The sequence below is a fragment of the Drosophila navojoa genome, chromosome 3 (genome assembly GCF_054131105.1).
Source record: "Drosophila navojoa isolate 15081-1374.11 chromosome 3, UAZ_NAV_1.0, whole genome shotgun sequence".
In the NCBI taxonomy this organism is placed as follows: Eukaryota; Metazoa; Arthropoda; class Insecta; order Diptera; family Drosophilidae; genus Drosophila; species Drosophila navojoa.
The window spans coordinates 27,457,528-27,483,886 of record NC_142891.1 but is presented as its reverse complement, the minus strand read 5'-3'; the positions used below and the strand labels follow the sequence as shown (position 1 = coordinate 27,483,886).

Here is a 26,359-nt window from a genome sequence, read left to right as displayed (position 1 = left end):
ATGTTTGAGGATCAAAAAATATTTTGATGGAACAGCAAAGAAATTTACTGATTTATTGACTGTTCAATGTGTAATGCGAAAGACTCTGATAAAAGTGAATACCCATTTTACTACTGGTCACTCAACTGGCAGCTATCATTCGAAAAATAATATATTAAATAATAAACTAAGCCTCAACAATATATTAAGCTTGCCCGCAGTGAGTCCGGTAAATTATAATAGATTTTATTAACCATAACAGAGCTCTTTATTTTATAACGTTGCCCAATATCATAGACGCGAGTGTAAATGTGCGCGTGTGCATGTGTAGAGGCCTTGAACTTGATAGTTGTCTAAGATAATTTTTGTTGCCTTTTAGCTGTAATTAATAAATGAAAATTTGGATTATTTTAATGAGCACGGTTAATGCAATCTTTGACATTTAATTGCCCGAGGCATGTGACCTCGCTCAAAATAATAGATATAATGTCAGGTCTCCAATTACCTTAGCATAGAAAAAGAGACAGAGGCAGATAAGAATGGAGATATATATACACATATACATGTATACATTTACATATATATATATATATATATATATATACTTGTAGTTGCAGCGTAGTCCAACTGTTGCTCAACTTGCATGGAATCCCTCGGACTCTTTGAGGACTTTCAGACTCGGCTCAAACTTTTTCTAGTTGATGCCGGCTGCGCATTCTTGAAAAAGTTCGATGAGAAGAGCTGGAAGAACTTTGCTCTATGCTTCATATTTGTGGGTCAACATTGGGCCCAACTTAATCAGGCGCGGATTAGTTACAAGAGCTCAACAGCAACAACAAACTCGAGTCCGCAATGAACTCTTGCATAACTTGCAAAAAGCACTTAGTTAACAGCATAAAATATGAATTTGTAGAGGCAAACGGCAGTCATGGAAGTTTGCTATAATCCGGTTAATCTAGTCAATTACTTGAGCACATTGTAAATTCCCTGTAATTCGATGGAGAATTACCAGCATGTGTATGCATTATGGGGCGCAATTTATATCTATTAAAAATGAAACATGTAAAAGCCAATTGAAACATATCTATTATTGATAAAAAGCAAAAAAGACATGCAAATAATTAAAACCACCAGCAGGAACAGCGGCAGCAGCAGAAGCAGCAGGGGTTGCCTGCTGCGTAGTGGCACAGCAGGTGTGGCAGGGGCAGCAGGGGGTGGATGCAACTTCAGCCAAGCGCAAACAAAACATAATGAGAGCCATTGCCATATAGAACATTGAGCTGAACCCACTGCACCCGATGCACTGAGAGAAACGAAGAGACAATTAATAGTTATACAAATATACTTTGACTAAATTAACATGGGTCTCATTTAAAATAGAAATGCGAGATCTCTTAAAGGTTAAAATTAACGATGATAATAAGAAAGTGAGTGAGACGGATGTTATAAAAGATGAATGTGAATATAGAATGGTGAAAGCTATGAAATGGAGTATTATGAAGATTTCTTAAGCGGGTAGCTGGACACGTTGAGATTTGTGTATGGGGAGCATGATTTTGAGACTGTAAATTAATAAAATATTGTCTTATTTTCAGATTGTTTATATACGTACGTTTATGTTTCATTTCATTTAATTTTATCATTTAATTCAATTTAATTATATTTATCTGCTCTAATATTTAATTTGATATAAAGAAAACTCAATTAAAGGTTTTTTTTATCAATGTGTTTGTATAAATTTATTTTTTTAAATTTAATTTGTAATTGTCGCTAGTAATGAGTTGCACTTTCTTCCAGTGTATTTGTATTTATGCATGAGCATATACACACAAAAAATAAAACGAGACAAATGCTGGAAAAGCAATTGTTAACAACATGTGTAGGCCATGTAGCCACGACAACCAACACGGCATAATGCGACACACAGTTCCGCTAGAGTGCCCAGGCCCAGGCCCAGGCCCAGACCCATTGCCAGATACCAGATACCAGTTGCCAGTTGCCAGTTGCAAGTTGGTAATTCAGACAGTCCCAGGGCTTAAACGAGACGTGTGAGCGGCAACGGGCACGACTGCACTTTTATCTGCCAAATGGGCATTGGGAGAAAGGTTCTTGGCCAACAGCTACAAATACAACAGCAAACAGCAACAATAACAACCGACAAAAATAGAGTCCAACTATGTTTTGTATTTGAGTTTTGACTGTTGCTATTGCTGTTGCTGTTGCTGTAGTTGTAGTTGCTGGGTAATTGTTTGGACGTTGCCAACAAGCAGCAGCAGCAGCAGCGGCAGCAATCGCATCTTTTGGCCAAATGAACTGCAAGTGCAGGCACTCAGCTTTGTTAGCGCTCGCTCACGAGTTGCCAAAGCACTCTGCAAAGAATGATTGGCGCTTGACTGAGTTGATTGACTATGAAGAAAACTACTGAAAATGCGTTAAGAAAATATATATATACATATATTATTCTAGAATATATTCAATCACTCAATCAGCTTCTTCAGTCAATCAATGAAGTTCGTCGTTGAACAAAGAATGATAAGTCTGAGATTGTCAGGTAAGTCAATCCACAATCAATCAATGACTGAGTCAATCAATCTGTGCTTTACTAAATAAGTAGACACATACTCAAATCTAGTCTAGCAATCATTTAGTCAATGAATCAGTAGTCAATCATTACACACATCACAAGTACAATAAGAATAAGAAACATTTTAAAGAACTCCGTCCACTTCATATTATTCATAGAGTATCCGCCAGTCGCATATTTATTCCGCTGCTAGCTGTCAGGTGGCTCAGCTAAGTAACGAAATTGATAGATCCTTTGGTAGTCCCAACATCTTCAATGCCCGCCGAGAAGCCAGTCACCAATAGTCAGCCAGTCGAGGCACAGACAGGCGGCAATCAAAGCGTGACTTCTGCTTCGGCTATGAGAACTTTGTTTGACCTCACGGCCCTATGTCAATAAAGTGCTGTTTGTGAATGTGTGTGTGTATGTGTGCGTGTAAATGTATTAGTGTATGTGTGCATAAATACTCTTTCACTGGCGTACATTCGATAAATTTTTAAGCAGCTCAGCGCAACGTGCTCAATGTTTGTTTTCTTTGACAACGTCGTTTAACCCAACACATTTCATTTGCTTTTGCCAGCAAGTGCAATGGGCTGTTGCTGCCATTTCAATGGCTGGCTCAGCAGGAGCTGAGCCGAGTGAAAGTACTTAAGAAGCTAACATAAATGCAACAGAAGCAGATTTGCTAATAGCACCACAAACGAACCATTAGCCAATGCTTTGCGCTATTATTGCCGGGACTCTTAGCAGTATTTGACAGTTCTTTGAAATGAATTTTTAATAAACTTTAAATGTGGTGTACCAAAATTTAAATACTTTATTGTAATATCCTTTACATAAACCAAAACATTGTATTACTAAATAGTCTAATTTTAGAATTACAACTAAAAAAGAAGAAAACGCGCTCTAATCGATGCTGCTAAGCTACTCGATTCCCTAAACCTTTCGAAGAACTCGCGCACTGCCGACTGCGCAATTGACATAAACATATAAATGCTTTATAAATAACTTAAAAACTGAAATGTGAAATAGTATTATTGTTGCTTTTTGTCAATTCTTTATAGGTTAACCTTTAATAATAAAGTGTAATCAAAAGCTTTTTGAATCCCCTCTCCCTTTCGACCACTTATAAACCTTTTATCGAATTCACAATATTTAGTTTTCAATAAAATAGATCATCCTTCTATTGCATGAGCACTTCCCTGTCCCTAAGCCAACGAAAACGTTTCTGTCAGTTGCCAACGGAGAGCTCGGGACTTATGAAAAATGCAAAGGCCTCGGATTAGCATAAGCGTGTCCAAAAGTTCTTTTGTTTGCCGAAGCAGAGCAAAACGAAAAACAAAGTGGGAGAACGAAGTGGAAACCAAATTAAATTAATGAAGCATAACAAGGAATTGTACAAGCAGACAACTTTCGGCTACTTTGTTTGAGTTGCAGACACAGATACAACAGAGATATGGAGAACAGGAGAGCGAGGAGCGGGTAGCGGGGAGAGTTAGAGCAGCTTGGCAGCAGACAGGCAGGGGGAGAGAGGGTGGGCAAGGCTGGGCGGTTGAATGGCCAGCCCTTTTATGTGGCTTGAAGCGGCACAACTGTTGCTTCGGCCATAACGAAAATTTATGGCTTATCAATTTGCCTGACACGTGCAAAAAGGCTCAGCCACAGGATGTCAGCAGCAGAGGGTCCTTGGGCCAGGGTAGGCCAGGCCAGACCAGGGCAGGGCCAAAGAGTTTTTCAGATAGGGCAGATGTTGCCCTGAGGTCGCTTCAAGCGAAGCAGATTCAATTAGCAGCTGCTCAAAATATTTTGTTCAAATGAAACGCACACACTCAAGCACACACACAAGGGCTGCTGTCTAGTGCAAAAATTACGCATACGCAGCATATGCCTGAGGAGGCGAAAATTCATATTTTTTTTATGCTATCGATTGAATGGTTTTTGATCCTTGAGCTTTGAAGCTTTTAGGAATGCCCCGCAAAAAAAATGTTAATTAAATTTGTAGTCTTAGAATTCATTTTTAAAAGTACGTGAACAATTTTGTTTTTGCGCTGCGGCTGTCAAACACAGTTAAGAATACCCTGTAGCCATGAGCAAGTATGTTAAATAGGGTATATTCCAATTAGTAGATTCAATTGACAATAATCAATCTGTCATCACAAAACAGTTCTTTACGGCCAATAATACCCTGTATTTTTTAGCAGCGTCATATCGGGTATATTCCAGTTATACATATTCTGATTCTCCTGTGAAATTTTAGTAAAATATTAATACATAAAACGCAGGATACCCTGTAACAATGAACAAACACGTTAAATTGGGTATATTACAAGTATTTAAGTAGATACTAGAGAGTAAATCAGAAAGTTGTTGACGATAGTTCATCGATTGTTATTAGCATATTCAATTTATAGCCGTATAGTTTAGCCTTTACTTTAGCTCAACTCTACATCATTCTGTGTGAGGAGCACATTCTCTTTATAATTAATAATTGTAAATAAGATTTTTAATCTATAAATGTACAGCAGGAATATAAGAGTATTCATTTAAATCAATCAATACAGAGTATCTGCTGGTCGCTCCACTCTTTTCTCTTTGCTGCTGGTTCTAATGTCCAGCGGTGCGAAGGACGACAGTATTTTACTCGACAGGGTGGCAAGCGGGGGCTGGCTGTTTGTCTTGCTAATTAAAGTAACGTTATAAGCAGAGCTTTTGCATTTGTGTCTGGCAGATACTTTCTGCAAATCAAAGTGCCCAGCAGGTGGGCAAGGTGTGTCAGCGGGTTGTACGTATTCCACAATTCGCTGTGCTTCAATAATGTTAATTACTGTTTCGCCGCTGAATTTTATATCTTAGCCCCGGGCCCTGGCTAATTGGAGCAATAAATTGATGCACGCAGCATCTACTTCATTCTACTCGCTCTTCGCTGCCTTGCGACCTTTGCTGCCAATTAGCTGATGCCGGGCGTCTCGTAACACACATGTTGACTACAGCCGATAGACATCGCCCCATATCATTCGGAGGGAGGCAATAGAGCGATGGCTGATTTGTTTGCACAACTAAATACATAATTCACGAGGTACGAAGCTGGTAGCTGTTGGCTCCCAGATATCAGTGTTAAGTTGGTGAAGGCGATTATGTGGAAACACTGGGGAAGACCACGAGGCAGCGTAAGTAATTGCTTTTATGCCCTGTAAGTAGGCTGCTGGGCGGGGTATGCGAGGACTCGATACGATTGGCTGGCGATCTATAATATTTATTACCTCATCGATTAATCAATTCATTATTAACTCTATCAAGCACCTGCCTCTGCTTGCACACACAATCAACAGATAATTACCCCGACGAATCCCCATTTAAATCCTGTTACAGAGATAATTTGCAGGCTAACTTCATCAGGGCAGAAGCTTGTCTGACATTGAGTGCAGATTAAATCAATTAGCTGAGTTCTGTCACAAAAATGAACAGCAACAAACTGAAAAATACCGAAAGGGGGAGGGGGCGACAGCTGTGCCTACAGTGGCACTTATGTAATTGAAATTGTCATCAGCCATTAAAGTCATAAAATGTAAAACGAATGAAATGACGTTTAAAGCTGCCAGCAGCTGTCGCAGCAGCAACAGCAGCAGCAGCAGCCACAGCTGAGGCAACATATTGAAATTGAATGAGCCATCGCGAAATCGAAGACAACAATTGAGCAGACAGCCAGTTGAAATGATGCGGAAGCGAAAGCAAAAGCGAATCGAACTCTCTTGTGTCGATGCACATCACGCTGCGTATACGTAATATTTTGTGTGTTGACATTCGGTCTGACATTTGTTTCCTGGCCCGTGCCAGACCCACTTCGAGATTCGCTTCTACAGGGTGCTTTGTATCTCCTTATTGATAAGCCGATACAGGGCATCATTGGGGTTCATTCCCTGTTTACAGGGTATCTCCTCCACTGCACATCTGTCACACTCTTAGCCTGGCTTCTTTGTCACGCCTACAATTGACAGACATTATTTAACAGTCGACGTGTGTGGGCGCCCACTCAGCCGGCATGTTCTTCGCAGCGCTTCTCCATTTGGATTCTATGCCAGCTGGCAGCACAGTGGGCCTCAAAGGGTTAACGTGGAAGCTGCTGCTGCTGATGGTTGTGTGCTTCGATTTGAACTCTGCTGCCATGCAAATTGTGGCAGCGCTGTCAGCACTATCTGGCTCACCCATCTGCGCCTGCCTGCCTGCCAGCATGTCGGACTGCATCCAAGACGTAGGCTGGGCTTTGGCTCTGGCCAATGCCTCGTGCGTGGTGCGGCTTTTGGCTGCGTGTCTGCAGCTCTGGCTTAACAAGTGATAAACTTGTCGCTTGTCTTCAGCTGCGTCTGCATCTGCATCAGAGTCTGAGCCTGCGTCTGGGCCTGGGTCTGGCTAGGCTTGTTGTGGGTTTAAGTCCTTGTACATTTTATTATTAGCCCCGGACGTGCAAAACGCCTCTGCACACACGCCAGAGTCTGGCTAGAAGCGTTCCGCCTGGCCTGCTGCAACTCTTGCAACTGTTGCAGCAATGTGGCAAATTGTTAAGTACAAATTGCATGGCTAATTTGAACGGTGCACCGTTGACAACCTGACCGCAGAGCGCATTAGACAGCCAGAGGTGTGAAATGTGCAGTGGTTGCATAAATAATTCAACCAACTACAAATGCACTGTAAACAATTTGTATACACACTCGAAATTCAATAGAAATAGAAAATAAACTATTGAATATCATTTCATAGCAATAAATATTAAATACCCCAAACAGAAAGCAAATTATGTAAACATTTCAAAGAGTACGAAAAAAAAATTGAAAATATTTTATTTGAATTTGAAAATAGTTTTTAATAATATTCATAAATGTTATTAGTACAAATAATATCTTCTTCTCTCATTCATTTTATAATTTACCAGTATAATGAATAAAATTTAATTTGGTTTTATAAATTATATATAATATAGTTCTGATTCTAAAAGTAACTAATTTAAACTACAGAAATTTTCTTACATTAAAGTCAAATTATTGCTGGAATGTAGATTTGGAAATAATAAAATAAAAAAATAAAATGCATATTGTAAACAAATTCTGCGACTCTAAAATACTTCAGTATAAAATCAATACTGATATTCCAAAAGAACTGCTGAATCGTCTAGCCCACTGTATCTCGGAGCAAGAAAGCAAAAGCTAGAGACAATTTCCGAAAGTTTTTTTTACATTTGAAGATTTATCTGCTTTTTAGCACACTTTTTGAGAGTCCTTAAATGTAAACGATAGTTAAACATTCGCTTTTATCGCTCACATATTTTTTATGATTTTGTTCCCACAAATCCGAATTTTTGTTTACTGTGCAGCCAACGCCTCCGAGCTGCTATGCTTCCTCCATAAAGTAGTAAGCTTTATGGCCCCACTGCGGGTAATAACTATTTTTGACTGATGTGAGAGAACTGTTGTTAGCAAACGAACTTGTTGCATTTGCGGCCAGTACACTTTTACGTAAGCAAACTTTTTAATTATAAACACAAATTACAAATCTGTGCCCGTTCACGAATGCAGCAAGGAGAAAATTGGCATTGGCAGCAGCAGAGAAAATCGAAATACCAAATAACAAAGTCAGCAGGACTCGTTGAAACAAATAGAAGCCGAGAATAGCATACAGTAAATTCATTATGAAAGGGATTATCGAACGTAGGCTACCCTACAAAATATACAAAGTTATATGTTGAAAGTATTCCTTGAAACTTCTCTTTATGGCTATGAATACTTCGAATTACATTCGAAATTAAAGTACTTGTACAGCTGTTTCCCAGTTTTCCAAGTTTCTAACAACTAATAGCAAAAATAGAAAATTTAAGATTCGTTTTTCAAAGTTTTTATATCTAATGCAAATTCAGTTGGCTTAGCTTTGCCATCGATTAGTCAATTGATCCAATATCCAATAATTTAGTTCAATAACTTAGCTTGCATTACAGTTTATGCATCTTGAATATTCAGAGCGTATTTCCTCGCGTTACTCATTTTCACCCCGCACTCCTCGACATAAATCAAGTCGAAATTGCAGATCTTTAAAATGCAAAAACAATCTAAACTCGTAAACATTCAAGTGTTTACCTTAAGTGCTGAAATTTGCAAAAACTATATAAAAATGCACACAGAAGAAGAAAAAAACTAGAAGAAGAAGAGGAGTAGCACTTGCAAAACTTTTGCCAGCTGTTGCTCGTTAAATGCATCTGGCAAACAAATCGAATTCATTCAGTTTTGCAGCTAATTATTTTGTGACCCACTTATGCACACATAACATAGTAAGCTAATATTTAATCGATTAATTAGCATCCATGAATGAATCTTCAAATTCGAGTATACATTATACATATGTACATATATGTATGTACATATACATAGATATGCAGCATATGCATTCAAGTGTGCAGTCACAAGATTTTAACACCTCTTGGCTCAAGTGAAAATGAAATCTGCTTAGAGTTAAGCTCCAACCCTAAGCAGGGACTTATCACAGTTTGCCACAGCTCTTATGCACGCTGTTTACGATTGAAAAACGAGTATATTGGTTTGAACTTTGAAAGAGAATCGAATCTAGTTATATATTTAAGAACTTTCCTATTAATGTAGATTGTGCAATACCCTCATTTGTATAAAGTCGAGCTCTCTCTTTATCTGTTCATAGCGTATAACGAGTATATTGGGCAGTCTCATGTGATTTGTACGTACTTTTCTCTTTTACAACTCCATTAGCATGCTGAACAACAGCTGGAAATTCATGTTGATTTCGTGGCCTATAGCAAATGAATTTGTTGAACTGTTTGCGCTTGGCACGTTCTATAAACGATGTGGAGCGCACTCCACTTCCACTCCGCCTTCGACTTCACTTTACACTGCACTGCAATCTTACACCCGATCTCAGTATAGGCCCATCGAACACATACACATATATATTTATTTTCCGCACAGATATTTGCAGTACAAAATTTAACTTAACTTCTTTTCTTATGTTAACTAACGATTTGTTTTTAATTTTTATATGATTATCTTGAGCATTACTCAATACAGCGCAGCAAATAAACACAGAGAACCAAGTTTTGGCTGTCAGCTCGGTTTTAGCCAAGTTGTGAGCAAGCGATTCGTGAACCGCGCGCGTCGAGACTCGTTTGTTGACTGACGAACACGCTGGCAACCTGCTCGAAGAGCTCGAGACGGCTAGCTGAACAGGCCATACCGAACGGTTCGATTCAAAACAACAACAAAACAAGTTAACAATTGAGCGGGGGTGGCAGCCAAACCGCTTTCGTTGAAAGTAAATTCAAATCGGACCATGAATTTGTATACTATACTCGCGAGGAATGCAATAAGAATCAAATGAATGAGCAAATAGTTACTTACAATTTAAAAGTGACTAAGAAACATATGTATATATGTAAATAAATATTTAAAAACAAACCAGACTTCAATAATAGTATTAATCAAGAAGATTCTTATCAAATAAATGTTATAGTACATGTACTGATATATAATCAAATTATAATTAGATTATTAAATATTTATATGAAATTAAATAAACTGAAATAATAAATGTACAAAATATATACTTTTCTTTCTAAATAGCCAATTAGTTGAATAAATAGCACACTAGATGAGCATTCAGAACCGCACTGTTATCATAACAGCTGTTTGCCTTGTTAACAGCAGCCGCTGTTAAGCTTCGAACAAGTTGCGTTGGTGATTGTTGAACTGCAGCCCTTGAGCTTCACAGGTAGGAAACTGAGTCGAAGAGTTCTCCGGAATAATTCAATTATAAACATAATCACATTACAGTTGTGCGATATATTTAATAAAATGCACTTCCACTTTGCTGCATTCGCAGAATAAAAATACAAAATTGAGAAATATCTGCCAAGCACAATTCGGATTAGTTAATGCCTGCCAACGGGTTTTATTGCCACCGTGTGGGTGGGTGGCAGCAAGCTGTTGCTGCTGCTGCCGCTGCTGCTGCCGCTGCTGCTGCTGTTGCATGTGTCTCGTATTAATTGCAGTGCTTCACTAGTAAGGCCGCCCACGCAGCAACTAAAACAAACAGCAAAAGTTCCATCAGCTCACAGTGAAAACTTTCGAGCAATCGAATGAAATTTAGAAAATTCAATTTCGAGGAGACATTACAAAACTCATTAAAATTAAGATTATAGATAAATAAAAAACTAAATCTGTATTGAAATAATATACATAATTTGGAACTAAAAATAAATAAATAAAAGGTTTTAAAAATATTTACATATGCATGGTAAGAAAATGAATATACGATATGGTATATAGAACTGGATCCCATAAGCTTTTAAGTTTTTTTTCGAACGCAGGCAGGCGCTGAAAGTGAAAATAAGAGAAATGTTAAAATTTGGCTCAAATTTATTTGATGTTGTTCCCCATTTTTCGCTGTGTTTTCGACCCACTTGCCCAACAGCTACTCGGAGATGCAGTCGCAGTTGCAGTCGTAGTTGTGGTGTTAGTTGTAGTTGTAGTTTGAGAACGCCTACCTGGCGAACCGCCACACACACATACATACACGCACATGCAGTGAATGTGTCCAGTTGGGCAAAGCCACAGCACACGTCTGGAACCTGGAGGCTGAAACGAGGAACCGAGAATCGGAAACATTGAGCGCAGAGACTTTAAAGCTGCAGCAGCGTTTGCATTTATTTACATTTCGAATAGTGAGGCTTAAAAGGCGCATGATTAAGCAATAAATTCACACGATCTTGGGCAAGTCTAGCCTGTGGGTGTATGCTAACGGTGCTTCCTGCCTGACTACGACGACGACTACTATTACTATTACTATTATATATTATTTGGTATATACTATCTACTCTTTCTCATTATGTTTGCTTTGCTTGTGTATTTGTATTTTCAATTGATTTCGCATATCACCAAAAGCGGAAGCACTTCAAAAACAGTGCGACAAACGTGGCTCAAAGGAAAGTCTATATGGCAAATATGTTGGCTCACTGCACGCTTAGATTGCTGGCGACAACAGGTGTGTCCAGCGAGAAGTGCCTAGTCATGGCTGCTTAGAGCTGTCAACCACTTGGAGTAAGCTGTAATCAGAAAGCATGCAGAGAGAGGCGGGATAGAGAGGGCGCCCTTACCTTCTCTGTGGATCAAATCAGGCAGTAATTCGGTTAGGTTGAGTTAAATAATTTATAACCAATGAAGGTCCGGAAACTTCATCTAACGTCGACTTGTCCCCGAAAGATTATAATAACGGATATGCCTATTCAACGACAATAAAAAATTAGTTGCCAGAAATTTGATGATAAATCTGGGGAATATATTATTGATATTTTTATGGCTCGCATAACCCAACTCCATACACCATCTTTTGCCATTAAACTTGCTATTTGTGTATATTTTATATGCTGTATTTTATATACCATTCTCAAGATATATATTTCATATTCCATTTAGATCCTATATTTCCTCATGGTATATTTTATATACCCTTACAGAAATATACGTATCCCAATTTTGTACAACCCACCCTTAATTTTGTCATATTACTCTACTCTACCCTCTGTAGACCCTTTATATTGTCATAAGACTCTACATATTGAAATCTAAATAAATCTAAATACCTCCATATATAGCCGATTCACATCTATCTCCACTAATTGTTAAACATTTCCTTCTGCTTTTGGAAGTAGAAGTATCGATTCTCGGGACCCGGCAAATACAGATGCTCGCGGATCTGCTGCAGATTGAACGCATTCGAGTTGTAGACGAATGTGCGATCGCTGCGATTCGAGAATGTCTCGGATTGGGTGTCGAGGTTCTCGTGGACACTAGTTTTCTGGACACCGAACATGGTCCAAATATCGAAATCCTCCTGCACCTGCTCCTCCCCCTGCTCTTCAGTGGCGACTTTCTCACTGGACGTTTCACAGCGTCGATTCATGATGCACTCTTCGCGCCTCGCCATCTCGTAGTCAATCTTCATTAAAATGGGATGCCGCAGTCCGGCCACAAACTTCAGCATGCTCTCCTCCGTTTGCGTCTCATCGCCCAAGTACGTATGCTGCAGCTCGAAGTTGTTGCGCCGCACTATGATGTCCGCCTCGTACTCCTGCTCCTCGTCCATGCAGCAGGCGCGACAGTCGAAGTGCGTGACCTTGTGGTTCGTCTGCAGGCCGCAGATCACAATGTGTCCCGCATCCGAGTTGAGCTTAATGGCCGCCATGTCCAGGCTACGCAGGGGACTGTGCTTGCGCAGCAGAGTGCTGATGATCGGTGCCAGCCGGACGGCAACGGTGTCGATGCCATTTATGTTCAGCTCCTGCACGTGCTTGGTGCCGATGATGTCGTTGACCAGCGAGGAGAAGCCGTTCTCATTGAGCGGATTGTGGGCCAGGCCCAGATACTCCAGGGGAGCGGCATCGGGATTCTGAATAGCATGGTACTTGAGCGCCTGGCCGATAGAGACTATGGCAGTGCGCTCCAGCCTGTTGTACTCCAGCTCAAGCGCCTTGAGCATGTGCGTCCGCTCCAGCAGCATTTCGATGGCCACTTTACTCTGGTCGGTGAGCTGATCGTAGCCAAAGTCCACCACCTCCAGCGTGTCCAGCTGTTTGAGGACTCGCGCCAGTATCAACAGCTTAATGTGATCCATGCGACTGTTCCTCAGCCGAAACACTTTCAGCTGGGGCAACTGCTGCAGTCCCTTGCCCAGGTGGACCATGTCGTCGTAGGAGAAGTTCATGTGCCGCTTGTGGTAGTGGCGCCCCATCTCGGGACCGAGGAACTCGATGGTCAGCGAGACGAGTTGATCGAAGTAGCGCACGAAGCTGAGGTCAATGTGATGGCAATGCTTGGCTGGGTAGTCGTAGCGCTTCATGCGTCGCAGCAGCTTCTCAATGTTGCGTCCATCTTGCTTTTTATCCTCGCCGTCGGGCGGCTCTGGCGGCACATCCATGTTGAAGACATCATCGACGGGCCCTGCCTTGGCCTTCTTCTTTTTCTTCTTCGGCTTCGGCTCCGGCTCGGGCTTTTTGCGCAATAACGAACGCTGCCGCTTGCGCCGCTCGTGCTCAGCTCGCTTCTCCGCCCGCAGCTCGCGCAGCTGCTGCCGCGCTGCATTGCGTGCCGCGCGCGCTTGCTTGCGCTTCAGATCCAACTCGATGGTCGAGGGCGACCTCTGTTGGAGGCCAACCTGAGTCGACGAGTCTTTCGGCTCGATCATCGCCACCTTGAAGTTCTCAGCGATGCGCACTGAGGAGCCAGTTGCTTTTGGAGCCTTACTTGGAGGCTGTGCCGGCATCACCTGCTCCTCCTCCTCACCCTCCTCCTCGCCCTCCTCCGGAGTGTCCCTAGAGCGAATGCTTAGCACACAACCCAACTTGGCTCAGGCATCGACTTACCTCTCATCGCTGGATATCTCGGACATGCCGGACTCCTCGGACGTCACGTCCAGCTCCGATTCGCTTTCCACGAAGTGCTGGAAGGCGTCGTCCGTAAGCGATTGCAGATGCTTGATGTGCAGGGTTCGCATATAGGGCCGCACCAACTGGCCCAGGCTCGCCATCTTCTGCTCCGGCCAATAGGCAGCCGGACAGGCCTCAACCAATTCCACGTACTTGAGGCTCACTCCATTGCCCTTCCAGTCGTATTCGTCGATCTTCTTTAGCGGCAGCGACTTGTTCGAGCTCTTAGCGAGCACGACGCGACGCCAGAAACGTAAGTCCTCTACGAAGTAGCAGTCCTGAAGCGGCATATTAATATCCAATGCATCGTAGAAAATGCGCATCTTCAACGGATTCCGCCGCACTTCCGGCGGAATATAGCGACAGCCCAGTTTGGCCAGCGCTCGCACACACAGATCGGACAGCGTGCCCAGGCGCTCGTTCTCGATGAAGGCCTCCGTGTAGATCAGCCGATTACGCTCGCTGTGCAGCCGCCGGGTGGCCATCGAGGGATTGTACAGCGCATATTCCACTAGTAGTTCCGGCTCCCTGGGTACGGCAAAAGTATTAGTGTTTGCCGGTGGCAAGAAGTCCCCTTCGTCCTCATCATCCATTTTCGTGTTGGTTTGTGCTTGGCGTTAATTTTTTCAGGCAAATGACTGATTCTGTTTGAGTGAAGTTAAATTAATTTTTAAGACTCATTTTTAAGACTAATTGATGTTTAGCTCAAAGCTGAACCCGTTCGAAAAGTATTATACCTTGTCCTTCTGCAAAACAGCATCAGCAAGCTCATAAAAAAATGCAATTTACTGAATGAAGAACCGTAGGAGGGTACCCCTATGTCAGGAATGAGGGAACTTCAATATGGAACACGTCAAAAACATCATTCAAGGCACTTCAATTAAACAAAAAACATTAGGCACGACACTCACTCCAACCCATACGCTCAACCCCGTTCTCTTGACACTAACCACTCATCCATAAGACCGAAAAGACAATATCTACATGAATTACACAACCCTTCATTACCCATTAGATGACCACGTTCATAGAGTCAGCTACATAAACTTCATTACATAATAATAATGTAGTAGATTTACGTCATTTAGACTTCGTCTATTCCACACTAGTCCCAATACTAATTTCATATTTTACTCACATATAGATAAACTGTTATCTATCATGAATGTCGATGAATTTCCTCACTCACCACCGCATACGAATATCATACTTCATCCACCAACACAGTAATCACACCAGTGTTGTAAGTGGACAGAATATACTATGTTAAAAAGTTTTTTATGTGTATCTATAAATCTGCGTTAAATGAAAGAAAAAAAGGTATTACTTTTGGATCATGGATCCTCCATTATTCAATATAATATGAAAATTCTAAAATTGTTTGAAGATAAGCTCTTGAACATTTTCCATATTAATTCCATTCTCTGCAGTTTTCCAGGCAACCGACAGTCGCGTTTCCCTTCTTTAAAGCTCACAGCAGAATGAAGTGGGGTTCCTGTTCTTAACATTACAAAATCTTACATTGTAAATGACTTCATTGCTTGGTCTGGCAGATAACATCTTTATTGGATTTTAAATGATTCGGCCCCATGGCGCTTGGCGCCTAAGCCCGAACCCAAACTCAAGGCTGACCTCGAGTTAGCCTTAAGCAAAAACAACAACATTATTAACATCAACATAACGACGACGACGACAACGACGCATTGTTTCCAACACTGGCTCGTGGCCAGGGCTCTCTCCCACTCCCTCGCTCCCTCTCTCTCTCTCTCTATCTCTCGCTCGTTCTCTCTTTCTTTGCTCGAATGCAGTTGATGATGATGACTTAATCGTTGATCTGAGTTTCGCATAGGTGGGCGTTATAGTGATTTATTATGCCGCTTGGACACGCACTATAAAAACAAACGGGTTTAACAAAATAAATAAAAAGACTTCAGAGATCATAGACGATCTGCGCTGCAACGAATCGCAAATGCTCTAAGAACTCTATGAAATTTATGATACAAATAATCGATCTAAAAATAATGATAATTAACTGTGAATATTCCAATATATTTAGTTGTAGACTCGATTTTTTTATACTTCAGCGATTGTGGCATTGAAATACTAAATTTTAAAATTTTATTTAGCCAACATTTTATCTTTAAAACAAACGCAATTATTTATTAAAGTGCTATTAGAAAAATAAACTTAATATTTACGAATGTCTTTGTATGGCTTAGGGGTACATTTACAATCAGAGGATAACATTTGAAATGTACTTGAGTAAAGATTGTAGTACAAGTAAATGATATAAGATATATAGGTATAAATCTTATATGATTTCCTTGGGTATTGTGCTACAAGTATTACGCACTATTTTTATATACTCATGGCAAATTCAATATGCTCAACCAGGCACTAGATGACCGTGCTAACAGTAATATTCAAGATAGGATAACAAGATTATTTAACAACTTAACAGCCGAATCGAGTGTTAAGATATTAATAATTCTGCCTTCATTTCAAAGTTGGCTGCAAATTTCACATGGGTGTTAGTTGCACTCAACAGCGTATAAACATTCCAGCTGTAGGCCAAACATAAATATATGTGGACTATTAACTATGCTCATAAAGTCAGCTGAACAGATACTTCTAGTACTTACAACGTGGTTGCAAATGAAATATGCAATTACCCAGCTCTTGGAGCTGTGTAAGCCACTCAATTAGGATAGGCCCATTTGAGTTTTATGTAGACCTGAAGTGCACTTAAGTCCAACCAATAGAGCTGAATAGCTGGTTTAATAACGCACCTCTTGCACTTACAGCCTGGCTGCTGACTTTAGCATGCAAGTGAGTAGCTCATGGCAGTGTATAAACATGATATTGCAGCATAAAGTGATACGAGCCAGACCTGCATAAAACAAAAACGAAACTAGTTGAATGTGCGACGTCTTAACTTGTTTCGCTTTGAGCTGCTTCACGTTGCCCATTTGCCCTACTGCTTTAATTTCTCGCTCGGTTTGTGGCCTTTTGATTGCCACTGGGTGGGCGGCTGGGCGACACTTTCTCACTCTGCGCTCGCCTCCACTCGTTCGCCAGCTGCATGCGTCCTCGCCGGGGCGCAGGTATAAGAGACGCCGAGCCTTAAAATGATATATCACAGATGGCGGGGACGCAGCTGTGCGCCAGTTTTCGAGCCGCTTAACGCTGCAATGCCATAATCATCATCATCTCTCTCCCTCTCTCTCTGTCTCTGTCTCTCTTATAAAGGGAAGAGAGCGAGCAGGAGCGCCAACCATTTATTTATGCACTTGACTTGCCAGCCGCGCCCCCACTCTGCCTCCCACCCCCAGGGCAATTGCAAAGAGCGCCCTGGGCTTGGGCCTGGGAGCGGGGCTGGATCACTTGCAGAGGGCAGCCCTTAATGAGCATATCATATTTCACACACATGCCTCTGCCGCTCGCTGCTGGCTGCTCGCTGCTTAAGCTGTCAACACCTCAGCTGCTGCCATTGTCGCCTTCGAGCATTCAAGTGTAGCCTCTAGACTCTAGTGCCTGCTGCACTCGTGCACCAACCATTCCCCGCACCAAAACTTTCCCAGTTGCATGCAGCTCAGTCATCAAATGGTAAATAAATAAGTGCTAAACTGTCTCAATCAAAACTTTCGAACAACTCTCGGCGGATAAACTTTACCATGTGCCACAATAACTTCCCTAAGTAGGTGGCCACAAATTCTATGCCTTACCAGCTGTATGTAAAGTGGCTTGGGAAAACACATTAAACTGTATAAGTACCTCAATGCAGATGCGCACAGGAGCAGGCGAATAAGTTGAAGGAATGATATAAGTTACTGTCAGCTGCTTGCAAAACAGTCGCATATTTATCAACTGGTTTAACATGAAGTTGGGAGTTTAAATAATGTCTCCCGAGCAAATATGTATATTTATCAGCTGATGTAACATGAAGATGTCAATTTAGATTATATCTGGCGAGTACCAAATGGAAAATTAAATGGAAGAAATACATAAATGCCTGGCAGGTATTCAAATATAGACTATAGTGAATTTATTTTATATTTATATGCCGATTTAACATTAATGAAGAAAGTTCTTAACTAATTTATTGTAAAGTATTTTAAGGCAATATAAACATTTTATACATTAGAAAATTCATATTTATAATCGGTATTAATATTTTGTTGTCAAACTATACATTAAGTGAATAAACTGATTTCCCATATAATACTATATATGTTCTTCAATTCTTATATATTATTTTCCCAGTTAGCTTAAATTGATGCTTCTGGTCTGTACTGAAAATAAAAAGTAAATATTAGTATTTTATAATTTACAAAAATGTTAACAACATGAGTTTACAGCATGCCTTTTAAATATAACCTCGAAAAGCAGCTCAAGAGTTACGCAACAGTTGTGTCATGTGCGATTAGGCCAACCTGAGCCAAGTTGGCCTTGAAACGAAGTCATAACCAACATAATTGGTGCAAACGAAGCTTTCCCAAGAACACAGAAATGCTCCAGCCAGCGAGCTGGCCAGACAATTGGTCTGTAATTGGGGCCAAATCATTAAGCAGGCAAGCAATTGGACCGGTTGTTAAATGAGCGAAAGAGTTACACACTCTCGAGTGAGGCTGAAGATGCTATACATATACAGACATTATACATACCGTCTAGTGTTGGCTAATTGTCCATAGCGTGAGTAGTGTTTAGGTGCAAACTGTGGCACCAACTGAACCAACGCAAATTGTCGGAGTGAAAAGCGAAATTTGCACTGCGGGAAATTGCAAAGGGTAAATTTCTATCTATATATCATATTCAAAAATCGATGTAAATAACTATCAAAATAGAAATCCAACTGTCTATACGACAAACAATACATTTATGAAGAAAAATTTAGTTTAAAATGAACCAAATCGGAAAATGAAGTGATTTTAAATTCAAATTATAAATATTGTATTTATAAATATATATATATATATATATATATATATATATATATATATATATGAGTATTTGCATGTATAAAGAGAAACATTTTTTAATTCGAACATTATAAAAATATAAATATATGATAAATAAAATATATATTATGAGAATAGAAAATACAACGAAAATCAAAATTAAAGAAAATTTCAGTTAACCTTTAAAAAAAAATATATAAAATTAATTTACTAAAATATAAGTTTATATATATGAATTTATTGAAGCACTAAATAAAAAAGGAAAGTACACAGTGAATGAATGCTTCATGCAAACAACAACATTCAATATATTATGTAAAGTTAAATTTAATTAAAATTAAAAAATATTCAAACTAAAAATTAAAACAAAAACGAAATCAGGCAAACCCTTATAAAATAAGGAAAATTTTTTGCGAGTTTTAATAAGGCTTCAAAATTATTAAACATTTATATAAACGAAAAAATATTATTAGAGCTAAGACAGCACTAATACAAATTCAAAATTATGCTAATTTTAATTGCTGATTTTAATTAAGTTTTTGCATAATTTAACGGTAGTGTAAAGCAATAACGCTGCACACTGTAAGAATTTGTGTTTTACACCTCATAATTACAGTTTTAGTGATGCTTCTTAGCAGTTAACAGTGTAGTTTGTAATAACACGCGCAACATGTTGACAGCAGGCCCTAAATGCAAGAATGACTTGCCCACAACAACAACAACAACAACAACAGCGATAACAACAACAGCAAGACCAGAAACAGCGGCATCAAAGCGCTCTTGGCCTGAAAGACACGCACATTAATTATGTTAATTGAACTGTAGCTCACGCTCAGAACGAGACAGACCAAGACAAAGAGTTGGGGAGAGAGAGAGAGGAGTTATTGTAAGAGAGAGAGTGAGAGTGGGCGCATATCCTATAGCAAAGCAACAGGCAACAGGCATAACTCATAATGCCATTTCCGTATGAACTCTCAAGTCAGCCCGGACATAACTCAGCTAGAACTTAAAGCTAGGCTTCATTAAGACTTGCGCTGCATTTTGTCTTAGTTGCTGTTGCTGTTGCTGTTCTTGTTGTTGTTGTTGTAGTCCAAAAGGAAGCAGGACCAACTGACAGAGAACACAGCAACCAGACAAACTGCAGCCGCGCCTAATGACCACAAAAATAGCCAAATGCAGTTTAATTTATGACCCAACGCCAGCAACTTGTACTGCGCTGAGCATTGCAATGCCCCCACAGCGAGGGCAGCTCCGCAAGTTGTGATACCTCCTCATTGAATATATATTCTAAATGAAACGCTAATTGTTTTAATATTTCAGAAAATGAATTCTACTCTGGGGCTCTGTAAAAGATTTGAAAAATACCTCATTATTGCCGAATAGCTCATCCCTTATCATTAGACAGCTCTCATTAATATATCAATGTATAATAATATTTAATTCTCAAAAATACATACAAATTAAAATATTTTTTGTAAGATTAAAATTGTTTTAGGTAAAAGGGCAAGTGGACAGATGGACGGACAATCAGACGGACAAGGCTAAATCGATAGGGAATATATATACTTTGTGGGGTCTGCCACGCCTCCTTCTGCCTGTTACATACATTTTAACAAAACAATTATGCCCTGATTTCCCATTTTCAATGGGTTCAATGGGTATAACAATGCGCAGTAAATAGAGTTTATATTCCCCAGTTGGGCATGGAAGTGGAGTGAATCACTCCTTCTTATTATATTTCCCATTCTGCTAGAGTTAGTAGTTCATTCACTCAATATTAATTTCACATCTATTTATTTTCGTATGCAGTTTTCAAGGGAAACTCCACTGGCTTGTTGCTCCTTGCTAAAACTATTGCATCAAAATGGAAAATCCGTTTGCATGCACACCTCACTCCGCCCCTGTCCCTCTCCTCAAGAGATTTCCAAGTGATTTATGTATGTGTATGCTTGGCTTTCCTTGAATTGGATGTCTAACAGTTAATTTGTAAATTTCCTCGTAAATACTGCAGTTCACTTTCCTTTAGACTCCTTCAGATTTTCTGCTAAATTATATATATATATATCTACAAATTGCATTAGCAGCAATTTAATTGCGCAAACTAATGGGAAAATTCGGAGAACTCAAGCACAATGATTTGGGTGTTGGTGATAAAATGTAATGAATACAAAATCAATGTAAGCAAAGGAGAGCAAATTTAAGAGTTTCCAGTCAGTACACAAAGAATACAAATATTGTTTAAGTGAGAGCAGCTTAAATACCATATATATGGAGAGATATGTGCATACAGATTGAGGGCAGTTCAAGACCAACTGTAATCAAGCAATCAATCAAAAGGCAGTCCAGCCAAGGTTTGCCTTTAACCCTTTATGCAATAGCCACCGACTCGCCACAGTCCTGCCTCCTGCGCCGCGAACAATGCATAATTACTGATAATGATTTGTGCATTGTTAACGCTGCGGTCTATTGTTCTGGCCTGGCTTGGGAGGGCAGAACTATGAAGGACCCCGCCACGGAATGCGGATGAGCATGAGAATTGGGCCTGCTTGGCCAAGTCCTGTCCAATGGATTGCCTCGTCAGTGGAGCTTAGTTATGAGATGGGACTCAATGGGTTCTCCACGCAGGCCATACAAGATGTTGTCTTCTTGTTGTTGTTTTTTTTAGCTGCTTTCAGCAGGCGTCGACGATAAAATAATAAAAATTGATTTGAGCGATGGCGATAAAATTTTACAACAGAACGCGTCATGCGAAATTTATCATTATCCAACACGAGCGCATCCTCATTTATAGCTGCGAGCGCCCCACCCCAGCGGCTGTGCCTTTTGCACAGATTACAAATCATAGTTAACGACTTCTTCGGCTGGACGCACGACTCGGCCAGAGATTTCGTCAGGCTGAGGCCTAGAGATTTAAGACACAGGCTGGGACGAAGGGGCTGCAACGATTTTCAATTAAACTCTTTCGAGTTGTTTTTTTTTTCACACCTTGCAACAAGTTCCTCGGCACCATGTGAGGCTAGCTAATTGAGCTGTGAGGTTCCAATTAGTAATTGGGCGGGGCTGAGCCTAGGAAAATTGCCTTTTCAGTTTGAAGTGCATTTAGGGTCGTCCCTGTCCTTTTTTTCTGCACTTCATTTTTTTGAAAAGCGTGGGTAAGTGACGCGCAGAGAATGCCAGGAAGCAATCTTTATGGTATTTAATATCAAAAACATATTCGTCCACATCAACAGTTTACAATTCATTCATGTTCATTTATTCAATATACTTTGAATTTTTTTAAAATCAACGAAAGATACAGGACAAATTCATTTAACCGTACAACAGCTCAAAATTTTAAATCCAACAGTATTAGATTGATCCCACCATACTGTAGATGTTTAATTCCTCTACTTAACATTAAAATTTACTACAACATTAATTAGTAACGCCAAACATATTTATATCAATATTTATTTATTGATTTACTTTGATTTATTGCCAATGCATTTGCTACTTCATCAATTCAATTACACACAAAATGGCGTAAACTAATTTTGAGCTGTATTCCTTTTGTTAGTAATTTTTCAACCATTTGCTTGCTGCTTAAGTGAACCAAAAACTTTGCATACTTATTTCTGAGATAACTCTTGGTGTAATTTTAGAGCTGCTACTGCAGTACACTCACAAATTAAATCTATTTCTAAATATTGTGTATTTTAACGACAATTGTAATTCAAACGTATATGAACTGAGTTGAATTTGACTGCGCCTGCATTTAGATCATAGTTGGGTTTCGAACCAACAAAGCAGGTCAAGCAGTGCACACTGAGACTAGACGAAAGCTGACTGCTACGAAAGTACATCAACGGCGCGCGTACATTTGAAATCATAAAAATTAGAATTGAGTCACAATGAAATTAAACAGATATATACCATTTGTTGTTTTTAATACAGTGCGTTGTTGCTTTTATTTGTTTTTATATTTTAAATATAATTTTAATATATGCAGCTATAATAGTTATTTGAAATTTGAATACTACGTTGTTTAAATTTAAGTTGTTTTCTTTGATTTTAAACTAAAAAACCGTTAGACAACGCTTTTGCTCTTGCTGTGCTTGCTCCGGTTTTTGATCTCCTCCCGCTTACTTTCGATCTACTGACCGTCCGCACTCCTTCATCCCACCTCCTCTTCTCTGCCATTCCATTGTTTGTCTACGCTAATGTGCTAGATACGTATATATTTATAGTTATTCATAGGGTATTTTGTCGTCTGGACAAAGTTAATCATTAATTTACAATACAATCAATTATTAAATTAAACAATTTCCCGCTTGCTGCTGCTTGAAAAATTGTTGCGTTGGTTAAATTTAAAGAATCTATATAATACAATAAAGTCTTGGCATTAATGAATAATTGGTTTGTTAACAAAATAATTAAATTATTTTGCGCTGGTTTACAGTTTTGTCTCACACACATATACATAAATAAATTAAAGTACTTTTCATTTAATTTTCGATTTCGATTTCGATTTCGATTTTGTTTTTTTTTTTTTTTTTTTTTTCGATTCTGAACGCAACAAATAAACGTACTTTTCCTTTGCCTTTTTTTCCTTTGTACTCAAAACTGCGCGAGAAACGCACGCGAAACGCTAGCGATTTGTGCGCGTTTGCAAACGCCATAAGCCTTTCATAAGAAGCCCATGTCGAGGGCCGTGTAGAGAGCACGAATATCGCTGTGGGAGGAGATGCGCCAGAAGGGGAAGTTCATGGCCTTGGCAGCGGACTCCTCCTCGGCGCCGTCCCCAATGACCACGTAGGTGCTCTTCCTGCCGAAGCGCGTCACGATGCGCTCGTAGCAGGTTTCCTGGCCTAGAAAAGTGAGTTGGAGCGTGAGTCGAGGGATTACCTGCGTATATCTGGGGGACTTACCGATCTTGTGTGCGCTGTAGATGTTCTCGATGTTGAATATGCTGCCCAGGTTGAAGAGCAGCACCTTGGCCAGCGCCGGCGCCAGCTGCGTGGAGGTGACGAGGACATTGATGCAGTTCTCCCGCTGGGCGATCATGCTGAGACACTTCAGGGCGAGCGTGGCCCAGTTGTCGGTGGCCACCTCGATCTCCGAGCGGATCTGCAGCCAGGCCTCCCGCTTGCCCGGGCCCAGAAGAGTGCCCACACTGTAAGAGGAAGAGGAAGAGGAAGAGGAGAATCGAATCAGTAAGAGTCGCTCGGAGAAGTTTCCCTTCCGCTGTTACTCACTTGCCCCTGTAGCTGTTGTAGATGTCCTTGATCTTGCGGTAGCGGAAGGCCAGCTTGCGCATCCAGTCGACGCCGCCGCGCACGCCCGTGGGCAGGCAGAGATTGGGCGGGGCGCCGGGCGGGGTGCCGGTGTGGAAGCCATCGGTGGCAAAGTTGTAGCTGCTCAAGTCCTGCCCGTTGTCATCGGAGCTGACGTCGTCGATGTGCACCTGGTCGCACTCCTCGATCTCGTTGAAGAAGAAGTGCGTGTCCGCCATGTTGAACACCATCTCCTCCATGCGGAACGCAATGGTCATCAGCGTGCTGTGGTCTTTGGTGTAGCGGTTCGCGTAGCTGCCCGAGAGCAGCGTGTGGAAGATGATCAGCGTCTCGTCCAGATCCCAGATGAAGACGCGCTCCGGCGGCTTCGCAGCCTCGCTGTTGCCCGTGTCCGAGGCCGTGCTCCTCGTCGGACTCGGCTGCTGGTGGCGCCGCCCGCGCGCTCGACCCGTCTTACCCGTGGGCGTGGACTTGGGTGCGGATGCGGAGCCGACGCTGCTGCCGCCGCTGGAGTTGAGCGTGGCGGCCACAGCAGCGGACGGTCCTCCAGCCACGCCCACGCCCACACCGACGCCCACGCCCGCGTTGGGCGACATTGAGATGGGCAGCGGGGAGTGCGGCGACTGGTTGGCCACGTGCACGGGCGTCGTCGAGTGCGTGTCGGTGGGACTCTCCGACAGATTGGACGAGGCGGTGGCCACGTGGAAGCCGTGGCTGGCGCTCGAGCTGGGCGAGCTGACCGCATACGGCGAGTAGTTGGCCGGATTGTAGTAGTTGCCGTACTGCTCGTTGTAGTATCCGCCGTAGTCCTGCTGCCCGAAGTTGTTGTAGCCCGCATACGGATTGCTGTAGAGCTGCGCATTGTTGCTGGCCTGGCCTCCGTTGGCGGCGCTCGCATAGCTGGGCGTCAGGTAGGCCGCCGCTGCCGCCGCAGCCGCCGCGCTCGGCTCCATCTTGGCGCCGCGCGCAGCCGCCGCCGCCGTGCTGGCCGCCGCATACGGCGTGCCGTAGCCGGAGTAGAACGGCGGCGGCGTGTACTGCTGCATGCTGTTGTAGTAGTAGTAGTCGTGTTTGCTGTCGTAGACGGCGGCTGCGGCCGCTGCTGCCGCCGAGCTGTTCACGGCGGCCGCCGCTGCTGCGGCGCTGCTCTCGGCACAGCCGTACAGATTGGCAGCGGCAGCGGCGGCGGCGGCGGCAGCAGCAGCCGCCGACTGGCCGCTGTCCAGCGAGTGGAGCTGGTTGGGGCTGCGCGACTCGGACTTGACGGGCGCCGACTCGTGCGTCCAGTGGGACATGCCCACCACGCCCACCTCCTCGCCCGCGGGCTGTTGATATGTGGAGAAGCTGCTGCTGGCCGACTGGGCGAAGCTGGAGGCGAGGCTGCAGCTGCTCGGATTTGGATTTGAATTTGGATTCGAATTAGAGTTTGAATTTGGATTATTGTTGTTGTTGCTATTGTTGCTGTTGTTGTTGTTGCTGCTGCTGCTGGTGCTGGTGCCGTAGTGGCCGATTGTTGGCTGCAGCGGCTGGATTTGAGGCGGCAGAATACCTAGGGGACTGCACTGACCCGCCACGCCCACGCCCACGCTAATGCCAACGCCCACGCTGGCGCCGGCACTGCTGGGCCCATTGCTGGTGGCCAACACGGCGTTTGAGTGTGTTTGTTGTTGTTGTTGCTGCTGTTGTTGCTGTTGTTGTTGCTGCTGCTGATGTTGTTGTTGTTGATGCTGATGTTGCTGCTGTTGTTGTTGTTGCTGCTGACTTTGGCAGAGACTGAAAGTAATCAAAATAATACTAGAGTTAGTTAAAGTTCTCCAAAGCAAACCATAAAAGATTGATGACATTGACTGATGTATTGATTGAACAGTGTAGTGGAAACTAATGCCTAATGCATATCAGTTATCGATAGACAATTTTCACTGGTTTTGTACGCAGATAGGATAAGCAACCGAACGATTGAGTGACTGAAGTCTAATTTACTACTCAATATATGAGCAATATATATCAAATTATTATTCATAAAACTTTAGTTTATTATAGCATGATTCATAGATTCAATGATTGATCATGAATGAACCATCTCCTTCTCAATATG

The 26,359-nt window shown here is 41.7% G+C and overlaps 2 protein-coding genes and 1 non-coding gene across 4 annotated transcripts in view; all 3 read right to left on the bottom strand.

The window, feature by feature from the left end:
* Nucleotides 1-9,745, bottom strand: part of LOC115563253 (uncharacterized) — a 46,534-nt gene extending 36,789 nt beyond the window's left edge. Inside the window, exon 1 of the transcript XR_016196362.1 lies at nucleotides 9,283-9,745. This is a non-coding gene — a transcript (uncharacterized LOC115563253). The remainder of the gene's footprint in view (nucleotides 1-9,282) is intronic.
* Nucleotides 9,746-11,230: 1,485 nt separating this feature from the next.
* Nucleotides 11,231-14,727, bottom strand: LOC108658811 (uncharacterized). Its single transcript, XM_030385959.2, has 2 exons — nucleotides 13,971-14,727; nucleotides 11,231-13,919 (listed from the first exon to the last, which is right to left on the bottom strand). Exons 1-2 carry the CDS (start codon nucleotides 14,624-14,626, stop codon nucleotides 12,224-12,226), a joined length of 2,352 nt encoding a protein of 783 aa, XP_030241819.1. The 5' UTR covers nucleotides 14,627-14,727; the 3' UTR covers nucleotides 11,231-12,223.
* An 8,178-nt stretch (nucleotides 14,728-22,905) lies between these two features.
* The window catches only part of eya (eya transcriptional coactivator and phosphatase 2), a 31,140-nt gene continuing 27,686 nt past the window's right edge, over nucleotides 22,906-26,359 (bottom strand). For both annotated transcript variants that reach the window (XM_030385958.2, XM_030385957.2), the window contains exons 3-5: nucleotides 24,226-26,037; nucleotides 23,899-24,143; nucleotides 22,906-23,838 (exon numbers count right to left, since the gene is read on the bottom strand). In XM_030385958.2, the coding sequence (XP_030241818.1) occupies nucleotides 23,657-23,838; nucleotides 23,899-24,143; nucleotides 24,226-26,037 (2,239 nt within the window). In that variant the 3' untranslated portion in view covers nucleotides 22,906-23,656. The remainder of the gene's footprint in view (nucleotides 23,839-23,898; nucleotides 24,144-24,225; nucleotides 26,038-26,359) is intronic.